The 23622-nt window shown below is 37.3% G+C and overlaps 1 protein-coding gene across 1 annotated transcript in view; it reads right to left on the bottom strand.

Moving 5' to 3' along the window:
- ISPD (isoprenoid synthase domain containing) overlaps positions 1-23622 on the bottom strand; it is a 115699-nt gene that overhangs the window by 69320 nt on the left and 22757 nt on the right. Inside the window, exons 3-4 of the mRNA XM_014937922.1 lie at positions 20616-20765; positions 4137-4241 (exon numbers count right to left, since the gene is read on the bottom strand). Of these exons, the coding sequence (XP_014793408.1) occupies positions 4137-4241; positions 20616-20765 (255 nt within the window). The remainder of the gene's footprint in view (positions 1-4136; positions 4242-20615; positions 20766-23622) is intronic.

Here is a 23622-nt window from a genome sequence, read left to right as displayed (position 1 = left end):
TTTAGCTTGATGAACAATTCACATTTATAAAACTGTATGTTAAGGGCAAAACATAACTCTTAACCAAACAAATACCATAAAGTTATGTTCACACATACACAAAATGCAAAATACAAATTTTAGTTTAATGAGGCATTTCCCTCTGTTATACCAAGGTATCCCACAGATCTCCATTGTATGGGATATTTTCCTAGGATTAGAAAATAACCTGTTGTTTCTAGAAATGGTGAGGATTTTTCGCACTATCAGCATTAAGTCTTTAAATGTGAATCAATCTTTTAAAAGTGTTCTTACAATGCAGTCTTCATCTGCATTATACACACACAAATATCTTAGACTCCAACAATTACATTCTGTTACATTCTGTTTTACACTTTTAAGAGGATATTGCCCCAAAACATTTAAGGTCATTTTGTTTCAAAGGTGTCAGGCCCAGAGAAACTGAAAATGCAGTGTTGATAGTGTCATTCTGTTTCCTTTTTCACCATCCTGATCCTAACTATGTTATAATTATATAGTAACTATATTTATAATAGAACTTATAAATATTTATAACACTGAAGTAATTTGAATGTTCCTGCCTGATTGTTGACACTACAAAGAATGATTTTAATTTTGTAATTTGTTACCAGAAAGTAAACAAACTATCACTTGCTTCAGCTGCAATGGTGAGTGACTTTGAAATGTAGACAGTGCTCCAGCAGAATAATTACAGTTAATTCAAGAAGACAATACATATGCACAGATAAGTATTTTTTCCCACAGCTTTGAGTCATTAATGTTATGCAGCACCTAAAAAATAAACCAAATTCTTACAAATATCAAATCTTCTCTTTAAAGATTCAAGGTCCACAAAGAATGAAATTGGCCGCAATACTTGGACTTCAGAACCTGTTCCCCACCTGTTAATTGACTGCAGTTTTTCTGTTATGCATCCTCTGAAACCTCAACTGAACAATGATGATTTATTTCAGTTCTCATTTATCTAGATGGAATATCATTTTGCCTCTTGTGGGAAAAAAAAACCAAGACTGGAGCCACTGGGAGCACACCAGTTCTTAGCTTATGAAATATAATTTAATCTCAGCATTGAAAAGCCTCACAGAAAAACAAAACAACAATATTATGACAGCTAAGGAAAGACAATTCTGCTTGTGAAAGGTGATTAGTAACCAACAGCAATAGCTCCTAACCATTTTTTAGGCAAGCATCACTTGAGAAAATTAGCAGTCTTCAGCACTTCATCAAACTGCACAGACTGAGCACAACCGTTCTCTTCTTTAACGGTACTGCCCCAAGTCACCTGCCCAACACCCTGGCCCAGAGTGACACCTGGGTGCTACTCAAGCAGGAGTGAGCTACCTTCTTCCTCTGCAGCCTCCAAACTGACGTGATTATTTGCTGCAGAAACGATTTACTATTTTACAGACCTCATCATTCTTATGCCTTTGAATGCCTTCAGGAGCCACAGAAGACACCAATGGCTTTTAGCTACAAAATAAGGCAGAGAATAGGATTTGAGAAGGTAGAAGTTCTTTAATGACATGGCACCAGCATCTTTGTGTATACTATATACAGTATATTGTGTATACTATATACAGAGTATTCGCTCTTTATGTGTTACCATTTTCCATGTGTTTACAGGCCTCTTCAAAGTCCAGGGCTACTGCAATGGGTTCCACATGCTAAAGAGTGAACAGCATGAGGATTTCGTTTCACCAGTGATGTCAGAGTGGCACTAACACTGAAATAATTCTGTTTTTAAACAGAGATGTGCACAAGCTCAATTCTGAAGTGTCACTGGGGGCTGGTTACTACTGCTGTTCCTCAAGGGCTGATACTGGGGAGAATGATGTCTACATATCTTTATTAATAACCTGGAAAAGGGGAAAAGCCCCCAGCAAACCAGTGGATGACAACAAATGGGAGAGTATTTAATATGCTCAAGGGTAGAACACTCATTTAGAGGGATTCTGAAAAGTTACAAAAAGGGGCTGACAGAAACATTGTGAAATATAACAAACACAGCTTCCTGCATCTGGGACAGAATAACACTCAGCAACTGTCACAGAATCACAGAATGCTATGGGGTTGGAAGGGACCTCTGGAGATCATCCAGTCCAACACCCCGCCAGAGCAGGTCCACCCAGAGCAGGTTGCACAGGAACATGTCCAGGTGGGTTTTGAATGTCTCCAGAGAAGAAGACTCCACCACCTCTCTGGGCAGCCTCTTCCAGGGCTCTGCCACCCTCAAAGTGAAGAGGTTCCTCCTGATGTTTAGGTGGAACTTCTTATATTCAAGTTTGTGCCCGTTACCTCTTGTCCTGTCACTGGGCACCAACACAGTCCATACTGATACTAAAATACAGAAAACAGACTTGCAGAAAAGGACCTTCTGGATAAGCTGAACCCGAGCCGGTGGTGTGAAGCAGTGCAGAAAAGGAGTCCAACTGACCAAGCTGTTTCAGTAAGAACGTAGACTCCATTACATGGAACACAGGGATTATTCCCCTGTATTCAGTCCTTTTGAGCACACACTGGAGCACTGTTTCTAGTTTTAGGCTCCCCAGTATAATGCAATGGAGAACAGGAGGAAGCCCAGCAGAGGGCTGCTAATATGGTGTGAGAGAACTTGGCTTGTTCAGCCCAAAGCTGGGGAAAGGTCATAATTAATGGCCACAGAGAAGAGCAAACTCGACTTTTCTTGCAGATCTTTCTCTTGTCCTTTCATAATTTCCCAGCACAAGAGGCAGCAAGGGAAATGCTGGCCAAATATTATGAAAAAATGTCCTTTGTATGGGAGGGAAACTGTTTGGAATTCTTTTTCCCAGAGAGTCTTCATTCTTGGAGATACTCAAAACTCAACTGGACAAGGCCCTGCCCAGCTTAATCTAACTAATCTGGTCCCACTTCCAGCAAGGCACTGGACCAGATGACGTGTAGATACTTCCTTCAGTCTTAATTATTCTGTCATTCTATGTCAAAACACTACATTTCATCTGGTGGGCACCAGTAGTATCTACGGACAGTAAAGAATTAAATAAACAATATAAAGAACTAAATGAACATTACAGGTGCACTTTGTTACCCTTCATGGAACTACCATGCTTTGCAATGAGAACAATGAAACCACCCAGAAAGTGATGTAATGCAAATGTGCATGACATAATCTGTCCCTTAGAAGACTAAATATGAAAACAGACAATACACTGTTTCAGAAAGACTGTGTCCCCAGAAAGATATTCAAACAAGTTGCTGTATGCAACCAACGCATAAGTAAATTTTGCTGCTAAATTGAACAGGAAATTTGCACTGCAGATTCAGGAAATTACCTGAGTAAGATTTACTGTCATATTATTAGAAATCATGTCCCATTGGAGGAAATTTACTGTCAAAGACAGATGGAGTGATTTGAGCTGCTTCCAGATCCTTCAATGTGGTAATGAATAAAATAAATAAAAAAAGGAAACACTTAAAAATTGCATGACACAACAGTTACTGAGAAAGAATAATGTCCCACCATCCAAAACAATGAAATGTGATACTTTTAAGCAGCAGGGACACATCCTTTGGTACCTGTATACACACCTGCTTTGTCAGTCATCAGGAACCTACAGATTATCAGTCAAAGGGAATGATGTTTAAATTTTAAAGGCTTGTTTGAAGAGGTATTAAACATTACAGTGTTACTGAATGTAATGAACTGCTCTAAAAAATTGAACTGTTGTTAGCCAGGTATTTAGCATCAGAGGAAAAGTGATGTCCTCATAGGAAAGTGGAGGCAAATGGCAAAAAGATACATAAATCGCATGAGAGAGCTCATCTCATAGAAGAATCTTCTTAGTTTTAGAGATTATGGATTTATAGTTTTAGAGATTCAAGTGCCTAGTTGGTTTTCTTGCTTCCAGATAAATAACTTCCTGTCTTCATTGATTAGCTCAGGTAACATCTGCCTGAGTCTGTCTACAACAATGAGCTCTAGAAAACCCTCATGATAATCCAAAAACAATTCTGAAATTTGGAAGTGAAAAGCTTAACTATTACAACTGAAAACACATCTGAATTTCTCTGGTGATATGTAAGTTTTACTAATTTTTAAAGATATATGTAAAAATAGAGATTATTATTGCCTTTACCTTCCAGAGGTCAGCTGTTCCTTCAACGAGTTTGGCATTTGTTTTACAGTATTTCAGAGCCAGATGCAAACATTCAGTTCCATAATCCAGGTCATAGTCTGTACACTGTAGTAATTAAAAAAAGAATAAATATTCTTAATTTGTCTTAAAGAAATCATACTTTAAGCAATAACAGATTTTCTTTCCTTAATTAAACCTTACATCTCAACAGTCCTATCCAGAACAATGCATGCTGTATTAGGTAGGCAAGTTCAGGATGGATAGGAATAAAACCCTTCCAAGAAGCTTATGCCAAACTGTAGCTATCCAGCACAGTGTTACAGAAGGGAATATGCACTTTATAACCACAAACAAATTCAATTAGGTGCTGCAAGTATCTTGCTATACCTTAATGTTATTAAACAAATCAATAAGTTACACATATCAAAAAAAATTTGATGGAGTTGAGGTCTTCTAGCGACAAACTTTTAGAATATAAGAACTAGTTAATAAATTGTAGAAGCATGACTCTTCAAATACCTTGTCTGGTTTGGATTTTACAGCATCAAAAAAGCATGGTAGTAGCTAAGAACCCCTATATTCCTTACATGTTTCCCTTTCTATTTTTCTCCAGTTATATGCACGCAAAATAGGAAAGTTTCATGCTCCTCCATAAACCTTCCAGATTAAAAAAAGAAAAGGGTTTCGCACTTTTTAGTCCTCTAGAAGAGGCATTCTTCTCTCAACACATCCTTCCCAAGCAGTTGGCTTCCTATAGTTAGTGATCATAATAATCCTAATTAATGGAAAACCAAGTAGGGAGCAGAATCTCTGGAGCCAAAACATAGGTAAGTACAAAAGGAGGAACTGGGAGCTTATCAAACAGGACTACCTCAAGATGAATTGGCTTGATTATGATAAGAAAGTTCTAGTCTATTTTCGTATCGATAAATTAACAGTGCATTCAGAAACATGAATTACATGTAACAGGAAAGGATAATTTAAGACAGGGTCTTTCATAAAAATGGATATATTTGATAAGAGCACAGGCTGGCCAGACCAGCATCCATTCTCTAGTAGAGGCTGATAGTGGATAGTCAAAGATAAGTAAATTAGAACAGGGCAATCACATCTTCTTACTTTCCCAGAATACTCCCTTGGCCTCATGTAATGGTATTATCCTAGTTTAAATTAAGACATCTCTGAGGAACACAGTGAGTTACAGGAATCTTTACTTCACCCAATTACTTTCTAAATAGCAATATTTCTTTAGTGCCTGCATCAGTGAACATCTGATTCATCACTCTCTTCATCACACGCTCTGCTGTTCTGACAGAAAAGGGAAAGCAAAACCACCTTCTCAGCCCTTCAAAATGCTCCATCACCTCTCTTTTCACATTCTTCCACAGGTAGAGAAATCAACATCTGTTCAGTACTTCAGGTGCGGAAACTACTTCAGAACTTTGATCAACCCTTTTGTCCCCTTTTATATTTATCTACACTTACATATCAATTTTATCATAATATTATTCTACAAACCCTCTTAGTTAGCCCTCATCTCTACTACCCAGAAAAAAAAATAATGGGTATCTCCACTTCATGTTCCAAATCATTTACAAACAAGATGAACTGCATAGGTCTCAGGACAGATCTTCACAAAACCCCATGGGTGATTTACTGCTATGAAAACTGGTCATGCACTTTACCTTGTTTTTTATCTTCTAACAAATAATCTACTCTGGTAAATCCTTAGTCTTACCCCAAATCCATTTCAGCTTCCTTAAAGAGCTTGTGGTTAAAGCTTCGGTGAAACATCTTATTATGCGAGTAGGTTGTTACCAGCTTCAGCAACCTCATGATAACTCCTTAAAGAACAGCAATTACCTCTGCAATGCAGAATCTTTCCTTAACAAAACCTGAAATAACCCTTCCACTGTGTCAAATTTAACCATTTGTCTACAAATTTATGTTTGGAATAGAATGAGACAGTCCAGATGCTGTGCTCAGTCATTCACAGTCTCCTCCAGGATTCGCTATTGTCAAAAAACGCAAAAGTCTAAACGCGTTAAAGAAGATCCAAATGAGAGTGCTGCAATACCACTTGCCTTTTTTTTTATATATAATTTCCTCAAGAATTTTAGTAAAAGAGATGAAGCAAATTTTTATTTTCTATTCTTGTTTCATAATGCATCAGTGAAATTCAAGGAATTCATCAGCATTATACATTGAATTGCATTACTAACACTCACATCTTAGAAAAATCAGTTATCACTTTTATATTATTTAAATTAGTGATTTTTGTCATTTTAGTTTGTTATGACTGCAATCAAAAAGAAGATCCTCTTATACAGTCTGCTTAAAAGTAATTTGAGTGTTATACTTCTCTACAGAAGTTTTTAAGCGCTTTGAGTAACAAAACAAAACAGACACAAGATGACAGAGTAACTTAGAAAAATTGATTTCAGAATACTAAAAAAAACATGGCTTTCAAAAAGACACATTGGAGTATTTTTAAATTAAGCAGAAATTATTTATGTTCTTTAAATAATCAATATACAAAATAGGTCAACAGAAAATATCAAGGAATAGGGAACTCTAGCTCTAAGATATGTGAAATGGAGTCATCTCTCAAGGAAAGAGATCCAGAGACAAATTGCCAATGAAATTGCCAGAAATGGCCTAGTAGCTTTCAATTCCAAATATTTATTACCAAAATGTTTCCTTTAATTGTTTTGTTTTTAAGGAAAATTTTCTTGTAGAATGCAAACTATTTTCTACTAATGTGAATAACATAGAGATTAAAAAAAAAAACATGTATTTCTCACGTGCCTCAGAATTGAAAAAAAAATTCAGAAAAAATTATCTGCGAAAGAATTTACTTTGAATTAAAATTAGGTTACATTTTTAAGTGGATGGGTAACAAATGGTACTAGGACAAGACTAAGCAGTTCCAACTTTTTAGCAAGGTATTAATTACAGATAATTAGTAGGGAGTGGAGAAGTTCCATAAATGGGCTATAGCATCTTGAGGGTATTGCTGGCTTCAAGGGATGAAATATGACACAAAGCAAAGTAATAATTAAAAACATATTTCACTAACACTTGTACATCATGACATTTACCACTCTAATTATCTGTAATTGTTTAAACCTAAACATATTGTCACATTGTACTCTTCGGCGAGTCTGATACAATGATGTCAGAGGAGAACAATGAAATGGAAGTATCCGCTTAAGACCAGCTTAGTTTACAGACCATCCATACACTAAACAGCTCCACAAGTCAAGTTTTAAATCCTATTTCAGATGCAGAATTTGAAAGCTTCTATATTAACTCTAAGAAATTCAGTTAACAAATTAAGCATTATCAGGAAGTGCCTACAATAAAAAGTTGTAGAATATCAACGAGGAAAATTCTTACTGACCCAGGCATGCAAACATTCTCATATTAAATCTTCTGTATATATTTCATGGTACATCTAGAGCCAATTTACATTACAACAATCTGTTTAAAACTTTTACTATTTCTGAAGTCTCTTTTTGACTGAAAGGCTTTTTAACACGAAGTTTGACAGGGTACAGTTAACTGAACTTGACAGGCACACATAGCTTTGTGAAACAATAGACATAGTTTAAGTTTCAGACCACAGATTTGAAATGGTGGAAACAGCTGGAAATATTGGCACAAAACATATCCACAAAAGGGAAAAAAAAAACCCCAGATCTTTAAATAAACAGAAGGAAATACATTATTTAAAAATGCTTTTGAACTGTTGAATATTCAAAGGCATTCTAATAGGTAGTTTTGGGGACTTTTTGTGGGTGGTTTTTTGTTTGTTTGTTTTCCAAGAGTGGATGTTTGAATAAAGTGCTACGGGTGGAGTGAGATCTAGGTTTTAGCGTTACACCGATTCTTCCCCTGTTCCCTAAATTAATTTGAAAATATTTTGATAAACAATATTACTTCCTAAAATGCAAGCTACACTGTTGTTGCTTAGCTCTCAGCTGTAAACATGGAAGAAGGGGTTAGAGAAAAGAGCAGCTACACAGCCTATACCTCCCTGGTACTTACTAACAGCCCACAAGCTAACTTGTTTCCAATATAATACTTTGAACGTGTAAAATTGCAAAGATGCAGTATTTAACAATAACAATTGCTTTTACTGTTAACATGCACTATTTTGCTGCATCTTTATACTGATAAAAGATTTGGAATGGATATATGGGAGCTGGTAACCATACAGCAGAACAAACACAGATGCAAGAAGAACTTTCACTACAGCACTGTCATTTTCTTATTTTTTCATCATTTCTTAGTTTTATAATATGGAGAAAAAAAAAAAATTCTTTATGTATTAACTGAAAGAAAATATTCAGATTTGCTCCCTTACCCAGGTACCTTTAAAGCCTGTATACAGCCAGTCTTTTACACTCCTGTAACCACTGGCTGTGTCTCCCATGTACATCCATTCTATAACAATATCAGAACACTTGCAATTACAAGACCTAACTAATTAACAATAGCAGAGCTTTATGATTTTGTCAGATCCCTGCAAATCAAGCTTTCACTGTTGAAGTGCCAGAGTACATCATGAACATTCATCATCAAAAGCACCTGACACAAGCTCTGCTGAACCTGAATTGGCCCATTTTTACCATATTTTGTATAGAATCATTTTGCCGTGTTCATTACCAAGGAAACCAAAAAATGCTGAATCCAACAGTGGATTTGCAGCAACCACTCAGTCTAGAGCAATAAGCCACAGCTAAATGAGAAATAACAGAAGCAGCAAACAGGAGGAGGAAACACGTGAACAAGGAGACAGTGAAATTAATGCAAGTTCAGATAAAAGCTCATCTCTGAAACAATTTCTACTGCAGTTAATTATTAAAACTGCTGTCACATACATCCAGATGCAGAATTGCTTCACAATGAAGGGAATAAAGATAAAGCAATTTACAGAATTAAGCAAGCCTGGTTTCCTACAGATTTGTATCTATATCCCAATGCCTTTCACTGCAGCACCTGCTGTGATTTCCCTGAGCTCTACAATCTACCCTGAATAATTCCTGACTGCCCATTAAAATATTGTGGTACTCAAGTTGCTTCTAAGTGCACTAAATGCCAATTAAAGAACTTATGCACTGGTGGGTTCCAAGACCCTGTGAGCTAAAAGGCGTATGACCAAGAAAAACAGAAGATTAACAGCTGAATTCACATTTTGGCCATGGAGCTGAGGGCTTGGAGCCTCCAGCCTGCTCTCAGGGAAGGCATTCATTTGGGTTTCCCTCCTCATCACACTTGCCAATTTTTCAAAAACTATACTGGGACTTAACATTGTTGAAATCTCTATGCTTTCCTCAGTTTTGATTGAAATCGTGATCTTAAGGGCCTTTTCCAGCCTAAATCATTCTATGAAATTGAACTAAATGTGCAATTAAAGGTGTAAAATATCACCGAGATATGGGTTAAAAACAAGTAATGCTTTCAAGTAACTTTTCAATAGTAAAAGTTAAAAATGAAATAGTAATTTTGCCTGTTTTCAGTGTTCCATTCTATCAAAACCATGAAAAATGCCATTTATTTTGATTTAGATACATCAAGGAATCACTACAACAAAAACATTGAAATAAGGTACCTAGACAACTAGGAAAGATACCCATTTTATTGAGTGTCATTTTCTAGCTCTGACCTCAAAATGAAAGAGAAGCTGAAGTATAATCACAAGACTAAGTCCTAACCACAGCATCCTTAAGCGTGACTCTCGATAAAAGAAACTGAAGCATCAAGTTTTAAAATTCTTTTGAGAAAGCCTAAGAGCTATCTTTTCTGTTCTTAAATCCATGCCTTAAGATACTTGCAGGTACCCTACAGGATTATTATGATACTGTTCGTATCGTTGCCTCAAGCTGTGCCAGGGGAGGTTTAAATTGGCTATTAAGAAAAATTTCTTCACCAAAAGGGTTGTCAAGCATTGGAACTGGCTGCCCAGGGAAGTGGTTGAGTCACCATCCCTGGAGGTATTTAAAGACGTGTAGAAGTGTTGCTGAGGGACATGGTTCAGTCGTGGACTTGGCAGTGCTAGGTTAAAGGTTGGACTCGATCTTAAAGGTCTTTTCCAACCTAAATGATTCTATTATTAAAGCCTACTCTTTAAATCTTAACCTTATTCTGGCTGCTACTGCTTCTGTCTCGGCAAAAAGAGAGGCCCAAACAAACCAATTGTCCTGTAAAAGAAGTACATGTGCTCAACTTTACACTGAAATCCATGTGCTCAACTTTACACCGAAATCATAAAACCACTGACATTATCATTTTGAAAAACCCTAGTTTTCTTTGAAAATCAGATGGAGAGCTCTAATGTGTATGTACCCAGAGTAATGCAAAATCAGTCCTTCCAGAGAACGAAGTCTGCTATGTTCTCTTAGACAAGTCATGCTCAACCTGCAGAGAGAAGGGGAAAAGTGCAGCTTTGCTATTAAGGATTAAAAACTTAATCAAGACTAACTGGAGGTGCTTTGCCCAGGAAAGAAGGGTACCGGTAGGCACAGACAAGGAATGTCAAGGGTTGTGTCTACATTACCAACTTAGTGGGCAGGAGAGGTTCTTTTTGGTGCAAGTCTTTCCTGCATCCCTACTCAGAATCTCACAAAACACATTTGACTGTGCTGCTGGAGAGCTCAAAGTCACCTCCTTTATGATGGAATCAAGGTGAAAGCCACATGCAAGGGCACCTGCTAGAGCACATCATCTGCAGGGTGGCAACAAGGTCCCCTAGCAGCCAGGGTTTTGGGAATGCATTGTGCCCACGAGTGGCAACTGGGATGAATACCACTGCTGGTGAAGTCCCAGTTTACACATACAATCCCAAAACAATAATAGATCATCAAAAATCAAACCTCAGTCTTCTCCTTTTACTGCCACACTAGTAGATACAATCCCAGTATTACTCCAACAAAGTCCTCACAAACTATGTTTGTGCATAATGAGCATAATGAAAATGAGAAAACAAACTCAGTGAGAATAAACAATGGTACAAGTATGAAAACGAAATACTTGACGCAATTAAGAGCTAGTTATTAATCAGATTGACTTCATAAAGCAGGTCCTGATTAATCATGAGACTATTGATTTTTCTGCTATCAGAAAAAGACACAGGAGTCATTTTGAGCATGCAGCTGAACATGGAATTTCAGACCTTATACACAATTTCAGCTTTTTTAGAAGTCCTGTTTTAGTTCCAACATCAAAAAGAAATAAGAAAATGTTAATACTGTATGTGACAACAGTAGTAATCAAAATACTTTGCTAGGACTCATTGTTTACACTTTAAAAAATTATCTTGTAAATTGGAAAAATACTTGGAAAAGAGTTATATGGACAAGACAAAGAAATCTTGTCCCAGTGTCGAAAACTAGATCATTTAGGTTATTCTCAGAAAATGTAAAGAAGTGATTGTTCACATTCTCCCCATAAAGACATTTCTAAATATATCAAGTTCTAAAATGAAGCAACCAGCCAAGAATTTAATTAGGCTTAGAAGTAGAAGTGAGCCAAATTCAGGTCAAGTTAAAATGTATGGTTTATTTTTAAATTTTTTGGAACAGATAAGATTATTCACTCTTGGAATAATTTACTTAAGAGAATCACCTCTTGACATTATGCGAGATCATAAACGGTCCTTTTCCTTGCCTTTTGATACACTAACCTGTCATAGCTAAGGCATTACAAGCTCTAGCATCACTACCTTGTTTTCTTCTTTGCTCTCAGAACAAGCAGCAGATGACAATGTAGATGGGTGGTCTCCCATATGTTGGATACAATGATTCTCGCTCAGTCTTCAGCAATTTTTGAGCCTGTGCCAAAGGGGTGATTCTTGTGGATACAGTGCACTTATCAGGGTAAATCCAGTAACACTTACAACAATACTCTCATAATCCAGCCTAATTTCCAATTTGAATAATTGCAGTGTTCCTCCCTAAAATACACCCTCCAAATTATATATGAAGACAAAATGCCTTTTCACTGCTACGGAGATGCCAGATTTCACCCAGGGTGTGGCAGCTTTGCACCACGGCACCGACGGGGCCAAGAGCTAAGACGTGAATTTGCCAAGAGCTTTGAGATCCTACAGGACAAGGAGTGCCATAAAATGGAAGTAATTATCCCATTAGCAAAAAACCTTTTTATTTTTTTCTTATGCAAGGCATTAGAATTTCTCCAAACATTCTTGTGGCAGAAATTAATTAGGGCAAGGTGGGGATTCATACAATATCCTGGCTCCACCATTGCGCCAAAGAACTAATCAAGTACAGAGCTATCTAAACTAGCATAGTTTTCTCAATAGACCACCAATCTAGCTTCAGGTTTTGAATAAATGAAAGCATTACTGACAAAATCCATTTATTGTATTTATCCTGAAAAGAATTCTGTAGAACTGGGTAAGTTTTAAGGATACGGAAGGAGAAAAAATATTTATTGCTCTAGATCTCTCAGGACAAAGCTGGTAGGGTAAAGAGATGGCAGATGAAGTAACTCCAAAATCTCCTTGGAAAACATCTCAGAACTACAAACTGAAGACTTTCCAAATTAGGATATTCATTTAGGTGAGGCTGACAACCCCTTATTTAAGCAACAGTTGAAGATAAACGGAGAAAGGCAGATCAAAATCCTTTGTAAAACTGCATTATTAAAAAATTAGCTCCATTGGAATTTTGCATGAAAACAAAAAAATACCAATTTTCAGTAGGAATGAAATAAAACAGAACTCAGGTTCAACTGAAGTTCCAAAGAAATAATTTTTTAAATGGGACTAAAACCAGAGAAGAAATCCAAGCTGAAATGGACTACAACAATGAAAGGGTGCTGTTGATGAAGTAAAAACTTCTCATGTGCAGAGAAATGAGATGCTGGGGTTTCTTGCCACATTTAGGACACACACAGATATCCTTGTCAGTCAATCAGACCTAAAATCCTAATGACTCATGGAGAAATAAGCAGAAAGGCTTCCTTTGTTAGGTTACTTCGTATGCTTAGGTTGCACATTGAAAGTCACAGATATTCCCCATCTTGATACTAATAGACAGCTTATTAAAATCTATATTATTATACCATCAAAGGAACTGCAGCAGGAATTTCGACAAACTGAGATACTCTGATCTACTTTACTATTCAGCCAAGTAGGTTGACTGGGAAAAAATCAAGTAGGTAGTTACACTAAAACTGTAATTACCTCTTACATTTCATAGACAGATAGAAATACACTGCCTCTAGGACTCCGTACGAAGAGGAGCATTGGCTTGTAGTATTGTCCTCATACAACTCACCCAAGTAGTAGATTAGTATTATTTTACCCAGCTCTTGCCTAATTCACCAATCACTTCTTGATTCGGGATCTCAGAATACAGTCCATGAGAAGGAAGAAAACTCACAGACACAAACTGGAATGCAAAATCAGGAAAAAACACAACACTGATGTTACATGGCACATATTTAGAAGACCTGACATACAGCGACAAAATACAAAAGTAAAGTGGGTGACCAAAGCTGGGGATGATGGGAAAGGAAGTGGATCTCCAGACACACACATACACAGAGCACACAGAAACCGCAAAATACATTTGAAGGAGGAAAATGATCACCCTTACAATATAATACACTTCATAAAAGATGTCTGATGCTTTTTCAAAAAGTTGAAGGCCAAGAAACAACCCATTAGATTGTGATAAAAATCTACATATCTTACCTACTTCTTGTCATGTGTTAAAAACAATGGTGATCTCTTTTTCAGTGTTTTGACACTACAAAACCAAACAGCTCTGACCCCTATCACCAATCCATGGCCAAGAGCACGAGGCATTTTTTTTTTTCTCCAAGTGAATGTTTACAGGAGGTAAATTTTAAGCTGTTCAGCCCTGCCACAATTTAGATGCCTTGGCATACACAAAGTTTCATATTTGATGAATATGTAAAAAAAAAAATGGAAATCCCTTAAAGATTCAGTTATCTCCACTCTTAGAAGGGAGGTGAGCAGTGGTTTTTTTTCAGGATTCCAGCATTAAACTTAAATGCCCAAATCCTGCCTCACTTATATTGTGACCCTTCAGTCCTTTATGTGAATCTGACCCTTGCTCCCAAAGTTGCCAAGGTTTTAGCCAACAATTTGTCCGCTACTGTTCATTTAATCGCCTGTTGCTCCTGGCAATGTTAATTTGACAGACATTGATTTCTTTAACAAAGAATGAACCCACAGGAAAATCCCCAAATCAGTCTAGACATTTTGCCTCGAAGGACTTGCCTGACCTATGCCAAAATATTACTAAACTGCTACAGCTGACTCCACTTCCCCAGCTACAGAGGATACTAAAATGCTTCACACATGTTTGAAGAAGAATCCCAGTAATGTTGTGCCCTTTCAAAGAGCACTTTAGAAGTTTACAAAATCCACATGGAATACACTCCCTATTATTTACATACAGAAAAGACAATACTTTGAGCAAATACTTCTACAATGGGCCTAACAATAGCCAACTTCCTTTTGTACTCTGGCAAAATCTCCCCTGAACATTCTCAGGGGTTTGTTAAATGAGAACAATTTTGGGATTTCCTTTTCTTCTGCTGAGGACCAGGTTGGACAGTTTGCAGAATATCTCTTCTCCCCATCTCAACCCCAGCTGGGGACATCTTGCAATGATTTTTGGGGGGGAGTGGAACAACATCTGCCTCCCAGAATTTAGCATCAAAGTATTTGCATGATTCTCCCTGACACACTATTATTTTGTATCTTGTCATTACTATGCTTATATATAGCAGCTCTCCCCTATGCAGGCAGATGCTGTAATGTCCTATAAGTAAATGTGATTGCTTATTATCCAAAAAGTGGGTAATGTTGGCTATGAACAGATGTATTAATTCAATGTAGTCCCTCAAAGTAATAATTTCTACATAGTTTCTACACAGATTAGACAATCCCTAAAGTCTGTTCTGTGTGGGTATCTGTAAGGAGGTTATAGACATGCATCAGAGAAACATCTCTAAACATGTTGAAGCTCATCCTCCTTCAATGACTATTGCTGTTTCCTGTTCCTTACTTTTTTAGTTTTTATTTCAGCTTCATTGTTCTGATTAGCTAAATATAAACTTCCATAATCTGCAAAAGGTCTAGAATCAACAGATGATTAAATTAACTACACATGCAATGCAAACACCCTCAAAAAATGGGTGTAGCTTTCGAGATAAATTTTCCCAGGTACAGAAGATCTTGAGGCTAAGTGTAAAATAATGTATAAAAGATTACCAGGGAAAAAAAGTGTATCCAAATTACTTTTTAAAATTAAGGTTGTTACAAACCTATTGCTCTATCTTTAAATAGTGATCAGACTTTGCCATGCTACCCACACATGAAGGATTCCTGCAGAACAGCCTTCTAACACGTCCCACCCTTTCTTCAGCTGTATGTAGTGACTTCTTCTGACAAGGTCCCCTGCTTCACCAGGCTGGTCACACAGGTGAGCAATTCCATTGCATCCCCAGCATTCCTGCTGCTAACTCTCTAACCATCACATATCATCTTTTTTTTACATCTCTGACACAGAAACTAGTTAGGATCTTCTACATACCACTCCTCTTCTGCTTCCATTTCCAGTTGTTTCTCTGCCAGATCAGGAAAGGCAAAGCTTTTTAATTGTCCCTGCTCCCTTCCTTACTTTGGCAGACACATTTCAAATGCTTTGTGAAAGTATTTCAACCTTTGCAGATTGTGGTTGTGGTACTCTGTACGCTGACGTGACATAACACAACAAGATGCTTTGTGTTAAAGGCAAAAGATCTCCCAGATCTCTGCATTTCACAATATGTCAGAAACAGGTATTACAGAAATCAGTCTCAGCCTACTGTGATTAAAGGAAAAAGGGAGTCTACCTGACTTCCTGATACTCTAATTCCTAAAAGATACTGCTCCAGGGGAACACTTGACTTCCAGTAAGTGAAGTCTTCCCCCCACCCTCCTCCTCCTCCCAGGCTTACAGAATCATACTTCTTGTTTGCTCCTATTAAATTTTAAAAAGCTGAACAGAAACATGACACTACCTTAAGCAAAAACGAACAAGTCTGGTCTAAGGAATCTATTCTTTATTTGCTATCTTTGGAAAGGGTGGATTTTCAATTAACACTTAAACTTTTCTGATATCCCTTAGGGCTGATAAGAATAGAAAAGAAACATGAGTTTCCAAAGAGCAGGAATTTAATTCTTACTAACATTAAAAAAAAAATAATAAATCCAAGCGGCTGGTTTTGTCCCAGGTAGGTTAGAATTGAAGCAAACAATTGGTTCTGCGATTTTACAACCTTTTTTTTAGCAGGTTTTACTAGTTATTAGAGATTGGCATTTTTTATTTTAAAAAGTTTAACTTGTCCACTTTGGTAAATACTGAAAGTTAAGGGTATGTTTCATTACATTGTACTGGAAACAAGAACTCACAAATAAGGTCATACCAGAACTAAGAGCACTGATGGAACATTTCATTTATCCTCTGAACACAATTATCTGGCCTTTTACCCAACACCCCGAGGAAAAGCCCCGGCTGAGGTAAAGCCTCCTGTCTGAGAGATACCACACACTGTATCAACAAAGTTCTGCCCCACATCACAGTTGTTTGCATCTGTCTCTTGGCCACCTTGTATGAAGTCTGCATCATATAAATAAAAGTTGTAACTCTTACAAATTTATAATTTTGCAACTTTTTATAAATTTTATAGATTTAACAGATTGAAGGGCATGAAAGCAGTGCTGGACTTCATACAAATGTGAGATGAAGAGGCACATATAGGATGAGTGACACAGTAAGATTCACAGGCATATGGAAGGAGGCCTGTATAAATCATCCTCTTCTCACCTCAGGATGATCCCAAAGCCAAAATTCCTAAATCCTACTACAAAGCATCAGAAACTCCACTGAAACAGAAGCACACAGGTGTTTTCCCATGCTCCATGTAATGAACCAGACACAGAGACTTGTGAAGGAAAGAATTAAGCAGAGTTATACACAGGGGTACGAAGTGATGAAGAATGCTTGTTTTCATAAAGACAACAGAGTGCACCCAGTTTTTGAGCAAGAAAATTTAAAGGGTTTCAACAGCACTACCATGAAGGTGAGAGTTGAATAGTTACGACATCAGAAATCTTGACATCGTCACAGCAGAAAGCAACATTTATCTGAACAAAGAAGATCTGTTTGGAATACCTATGTTCTAGACATCAGAGAAGAGGTAAGAGTGAAAACTAAATTGAGATCAGCACACAAAAATGAGGTGCATCACAATGAAATGCATGCAAACAACCTGGCTGAATGTCCTCAAAATTTGTGCCAGATTTTTGGCACCAAATGTAAAGGGAATTCACTGGGGTACGCATATATTTTAAGATAATATTGTAAACCCATCTTTGGCATTTGTTGTATCCAATTCAGTTATTTTTATGTACAAGGCATGGATTTTTCCCCAAAAATCATTACTATCATTTTTTAAAATCAGGCAAGAAATGTAAAATTACTTTTAATTTCATAAAGATCATACAAAAATATTTGAACATATTTTAATAGTGTTAATAGCTTATTTCTTTCTAGTTCTAAACACATTCAAGACAGCAATAAAAGGAAAAGGAGTAATAGTCAGCTCTGTCCAGACTACAACCAGACAAAAGCAGCAAAAAAAGACTATAGATGGCAAACCTGTAGGGGTCAGAGAACTGACCTTTAATTGAATGTTGCAACTTAGTGGTCAAGATACTCAGAGATCTTACACTCACAAAAAAGAACACATCTGGAAGTAAACTCTCTAAATCTCTCTACTCCATCCGACGATGCATTAACCAGAGACGGAGTTTGAAAGCCATATTCCACGTCACCCACAATGTAACTGAAAAGCCTATGCTGTTTGAAGCAATAATTCAAATGGACAGTTCCTTTCTAAGGAATGCGTGTTCGACTGTTGATTTTCCCCCCAACTGCTGTTGCATAAAGGTCATAACTGTATAAAATACACAGGAGCGGGGAGCATGATTCCATGCTGAGTCAGCCAAAATGAATTCCATTCCCAGCTTTGTGAAGGACTTGCAACAGGAGTAACTAAATAGTTTTATCTTTTTTTATTTGTTCAGCTGGACAACAATACTTACCTACTTCACCAGGTTGTTTTGGGAACTAATGATGGGTATGTTAATATTTAGGAAGCATCATAAGCTGCATCCATTTCTACAAAAATCTGTCCTACAGTAGCTTGACTAAGTTTTTCAGGACAACCATTATCTATCTTTTTTTATGTGCTTGTACAGTTCCCAGAACAATAGGGTCTTAATCCTTGACTTGGACAGCTAGGCACCATTGAAACATAAATAATTAGCAAACAATATGAGTTGAGAGGTTTAGCGAAGTGTTATCCTTCCCAGAGCTCCAAGGCACAGAGCATTTAAATGACCAGAATTTAGCCAATGCAAAGGGAACTGGGGACAAGGAACCATAGCCTTGGTTGCTCGCTAACAACTTTGGTGGCTTGTTCTTGAAAGAGCAGGGATACAAAAAAGAAGACTGATGGAATGCATATGTGAGAAGAGAACACTATTCAGAGGAGCATGGGGACTGCAAATACAGTTGCCTTTTGAACAAGGCATTTAGGGCAAAAGCTTTCCATGTATTTGCCAGCTGTACCATATCTGCAAACCAAGAGCAAGCTCAGTAGGAAAAAAAAGGGGGTTGTTTTGGGTGGTTTTTTTGAGAAGCAACTCATAAACATGCAATTTGCCAAAAGAGCTACACATCAATAAGAAAGAAACAGTTGTATAACCAACAGTAGCTGTTGTTTCGAGATACGTTCTATGGACATATATGCTGCCTGTGTCACGAGCATGCACACTACATTCAAGCTAGAGTCTGACTTAGAAGCATCAGCAGTAGGTTATCATACACCCCAAGAACACCCCCCTGCTTCCAGAGGTTGCTCTGTCCTCTCTGCACCCTCCCATTAGACCTCATCACTCTCTACAACTCCCTGAAAGGAGGCTCAAGCGAAGTGAGGGTCAGTGTCTTCTCCCAAGTAACAGGTGATAGGACAAGACGAAAGAGCCTCAGAAATTGAGCCAGGGGAGGTTTAGATTGGATATTAGGAAAAAATTATTACATTGAAAGGGTTATTAAGCACTGGAACAGCCTGCCCAGGGAAGTGGTTAAGTCACCATCCTTGGAGGTATTTAAAGGATAGGTAGACATAGTGCTTGGCAATATGGTTTAGTGGTGTTTTTTGTCAGTGTTAGGTTGATGGTTTAACTAGATAATCTGAAAGGTTCCTTCCAACCCAGGCAATTCTATGATTCCCATCAGAAGTACAACGGTTGGAACTAGTCCAATCACTTGAGTAGCTCTTCATCTTGGACAGTACTTCATCTTCAGCATCTAAGAATAACCTCAAGTACCAAGCATAAAGGGTATGACATGGAATTTGTGCCAATGTTTCTAAGTAAAACTAATACTGAACAATTAAGCAACTTTTTCTCCTCCATTGCCTGTCCATGCATTTGTTCTGTTGTTGGTGACTTCTAAGCTATGTACTCTCTGAAGGTGGATATCAGTAATTTGGGCTTGTTTCCTCTAGAAATGAAAGACTGATGGGAAGAATGACTGTCAGCATTACTGGAGTGAAAAATAATTCCTTCCAAGTGACAAATGAAGAAATGCTCTGCTTCAGTCAGTCTGGAAGATACCTGGAGGACAGACAATTTCCACAAGGTGATGAATGAAAAGGAAGTAGAATGCTGAGACGAAAGCTTGGACTGTTTCCAGTAAGCTTTGAATGCAGGGTGGGGCAAATGAAAGCAGTCTTCAGGAGGCACAAAGGCAAAAGAGCCAGGGCTTAATATGCTACCCACAACTTTTATCTTCTTAAATAAAGATGATGCTAAAGCAAAATATTGGGAAAAAAAATGGAGAATTGCAACAGAGACTAAGAAAATATTTTCAGCCACTAATCAAAGTACGTACAATACACATGCAACACAAAACAAATTAAACACTTATTTACCTAGATGTATCAAGTTAGTATTATGCCAATATTTTAGAACAGCCTCTATCCCATCCTATTATTATATGTCATTATTACACTGTGCATCCAAAATTTTTTGATATTGTCAGTCAACAACACACACTTAATACATACTTAACTTTAAACACATTAACCCTTCTAAGTAATCTATTTAATGTGCAATAAAAATTAAAGCAAATCTGTCTTTCCAATAGTTTAAACCCCCTACCCACTCTTGTATTTGGCAGTTTGGTAATTGAAAAATTTGAATAGATTAGAATGATAAACCTTTTCTACCACAAGATCGCAGAGAACTAATGCGCATACAGTCTGATGTGATCTGAAATAGATGTTGAATCTCTATTTTTGAAAGAAAAGAAATAGTTACCTTTTTTTAATGAAAGTAAATGGAAAAAAGTCTCACACTCTTACCTGTTGGTATGCTTCGTAGATTATATCAAACAAGAAAGCCTGAGGCATTTCACTCGCTCTGTATCTGGCACGTTCCAGTGAGTGGTCCAAACAGCCATCTGCTGCAGAGGCAATTACAGTAGAAACTAGAGGACGAATTGCTCCTGCTGCCTGTGGAACAAACCACAAAGAGAGGCCCAAATGCTCTTTAATGTATGTTAGATAGCTGCAGTACAAAAAATAATAAGAGCTTTAAAATACATTTTCTACTTATTTATCTTTTATATATCTCATAACGCATAAGTCATACTACTTATTCTGTATGAGACTAAAAGGAATATAGCAACAGAAGGCTGTATAAGAACACACTGAGGGCCAATTTACAAAATAAAATAATCTTAAGTCCTTCATCTACTGCAAACAGATGTAGAGATCCGAGACGTTCATTTTTCAGACTTGCTTCTACATATGTATTAGGTGGTTACTGTGAGGACAGTTCTAAGCCTATTCAGATATCACACAGCAGGAGACACACCTGAGAGGTCTTGAAAACCCACATCACCTCTTGTTTTCACAGGTTTCAGTTTGGCTAACTGCTTACAAATAAGCAACAAGAAAAGCTTCAGAAAAATTGAGCTTAGTCCACTTACCAGTGAAGTCACTGGGAAGACGGTATATACAGCAGAAAGTACTCAATACCCAAGCAACACTGCGCTCCAGAACAGATACTTAAATGCTTATATTTCAGTTTTGGTTTTGGTCAAACTCAAAACTCGATATAAACACATATCTTTGATCTTTTCATCAATATATAGTATTAAAGATGTTTGGCATCTCTGAAATAGAGCTCTCCTAGCTGGTTTTAGTCCAGAAAGTTACCCGCACTCCATCAGTCACTTATCAAATGCTCAGATCAACTTCATACGAAGCTAAAGGCAAATGGGACAAGAGTTGTCCATACAGTAATGAAAAGGACACAATGGCAGAACACTGTTTATCAAGTCACAGGGCAAAAAAGAATGTTCCCTAACAATGGTAACCACTGAAAATGGCATCCTTAACACTATACTGTTTATTACCTATTTTTAAGAATAATAAAAAAGAATGATGCTGTTCCAAAACATTTGAATTATCCATCATCCTAAAGCAGTATACCTAGAAAACCAACCCCATGGCGAATCCTGACATTTTTCACAGCAGCCACAGAAAATCTCCTGAGGTCTAGTGAACTTTTACACAGGGAAAAAAAACGGGTCTCATCACATAAAATAAGAGCACTGTTACTGTTGATTTCATTTGTCTTCTGTTGGCAAATCCTGCCTTCACACATATGAGTCCTGTCCATTCTTACAAGATTTCTGACCTCAGATAAGCGTACAGTGGCAGAATGAGACACCAAAAGTGAGCCTGAAGTTTTTTTCCTCTCAGAACACAAAGAACTAGTTGTCTTCCCTCCCCCTTTCACACTACTGAACAATAAAACAAAGAGGAATGCAGTCAGCGTGTTGAGCACTTTATGAGCTCTAAAATATAGCTTCTTAGTTCATTCTTTTACAGACTGAGGACAGAGATGTGAACCGATTTCTCATGCCCAAGGAGTTCTGATAGGCATGAGCTACCAGGGCTGGGAGAAGGGAGAGAAAAGACTCAAAAGATTCATATGATAAAGGAAATATCTGAACCACTTTCTCAAAATCTGAAAAGAACTTTTTCTTTCCAATACATGGGAAGACATACCTACATAAAACACTACATAGAGCAAAATACTGTCATTCAAAGGCAAAACACATTCCAGAAAGATCAGCAAGAACTATGAAATCACAAAAGAATTGTCCATAAAGGATCTTGAGAGGTCATCTAGACCATCCTTCTGTCCTAGGCAGGATCAATTTTACTTCTGTAATAGAAAAGACAAACTGACAAAACTGAACACCACTACAATTTTAGTAGTACATCAATGTATTTAATGAGGAGTAAATTTAACAGATGCACTTTGAGGAAAAGCTGTGCATAAGCAGAAGTAGAGACTCAATTATCTGCAACTTGTCCCCTCTCTATTTCCTGTGATTCCAGGACATGGATTATTACCTCTGTATCCCAGCTGCTGGGCATTTGGATTATGTTATTTTGTTCTGCCGTCGTATTTTAATTGGTCACATACACACACAAAAAAATTTAAAAACTAGAAGGTCATGGGAAAAGAGAGAGAGCAGCATGCTAGCCACAGCTTTTCTGTAATTAGTTAAGTCTATTTGATTTTTTTTTTCCCCTGAAACAGTTACCATTCCAAAAACCCAGTTAGCAATAGAGGGTTTCTTAGGCTGATCCAATATTTTATTACAGTTTTTAACAATCTTGTCATGTTACATTTTAAGCATAAAACAGGCCAAGAGAATACAATGTGACTTGCATAACCAAATCTCACAAGTGAAACACGCACTCTGAGGAACAAAAAACCAAACTGCAATTCTAAATAAAATTGAAATGCTCAAAATTATATTCTTAAAAGAACTCTGAAACACATTGTTTTCTTGACATCTGGTTTATTGCACAATAAAAATTCATGAATATCTGTATCTTTGTGACAATACTGAACCACATCTCCTGCTCTGCTGAGGCCTAGCTTTACCAGAAGATTCAGGAAGATCTGGTTTCTAATAAATCCAAATACATCATTTTTTTAAAACACCCAATTGACTTCTCAAATCATTCAAAGCTTCATGGCACCTAAAATTTAACAAATGGCTTTTTTCAAACAACTACAGTTCTGCTTTACATTACCCCAGAACTGAGTGCAGTGTGGCCAGGCTGAGAGTTTTTCCTCTGTCTTCCCTCGTCTCAATGAGAAACCATAAGTTGGGCACAAGAAGATGTCTTCTGCAGCAAGTCCGCTCAAACTATACCTGACACTGACGGAAAACATGGAGTTTAATACAAAGAATAAGATTTATGGCTGATCACGCAAGGGAGAGAAATTCTATGTACGCAGCAACAGGACAACTAGCAGTCATTTGATTAAAAAAAAATA

This window comes from Calidris pugnax, unplaced genomic scaffold, assembly GCF_001431845.1.
Source record: "Calidris pugnax isolate Ruff unplaced genomic scaffold, ASM143184v1 scaffold11, whole genome shotgun sequence".
NCBI lineage: Eukaryota > Metazoa > Chordata > Aves > Charadriiformes > Scolopacidae > Calidris > Calidris pugnax.
Note: the sequence above shows the minus strand (reverse complement) of the source record. Positions and strands in the feature narration are given on the sequence as shown.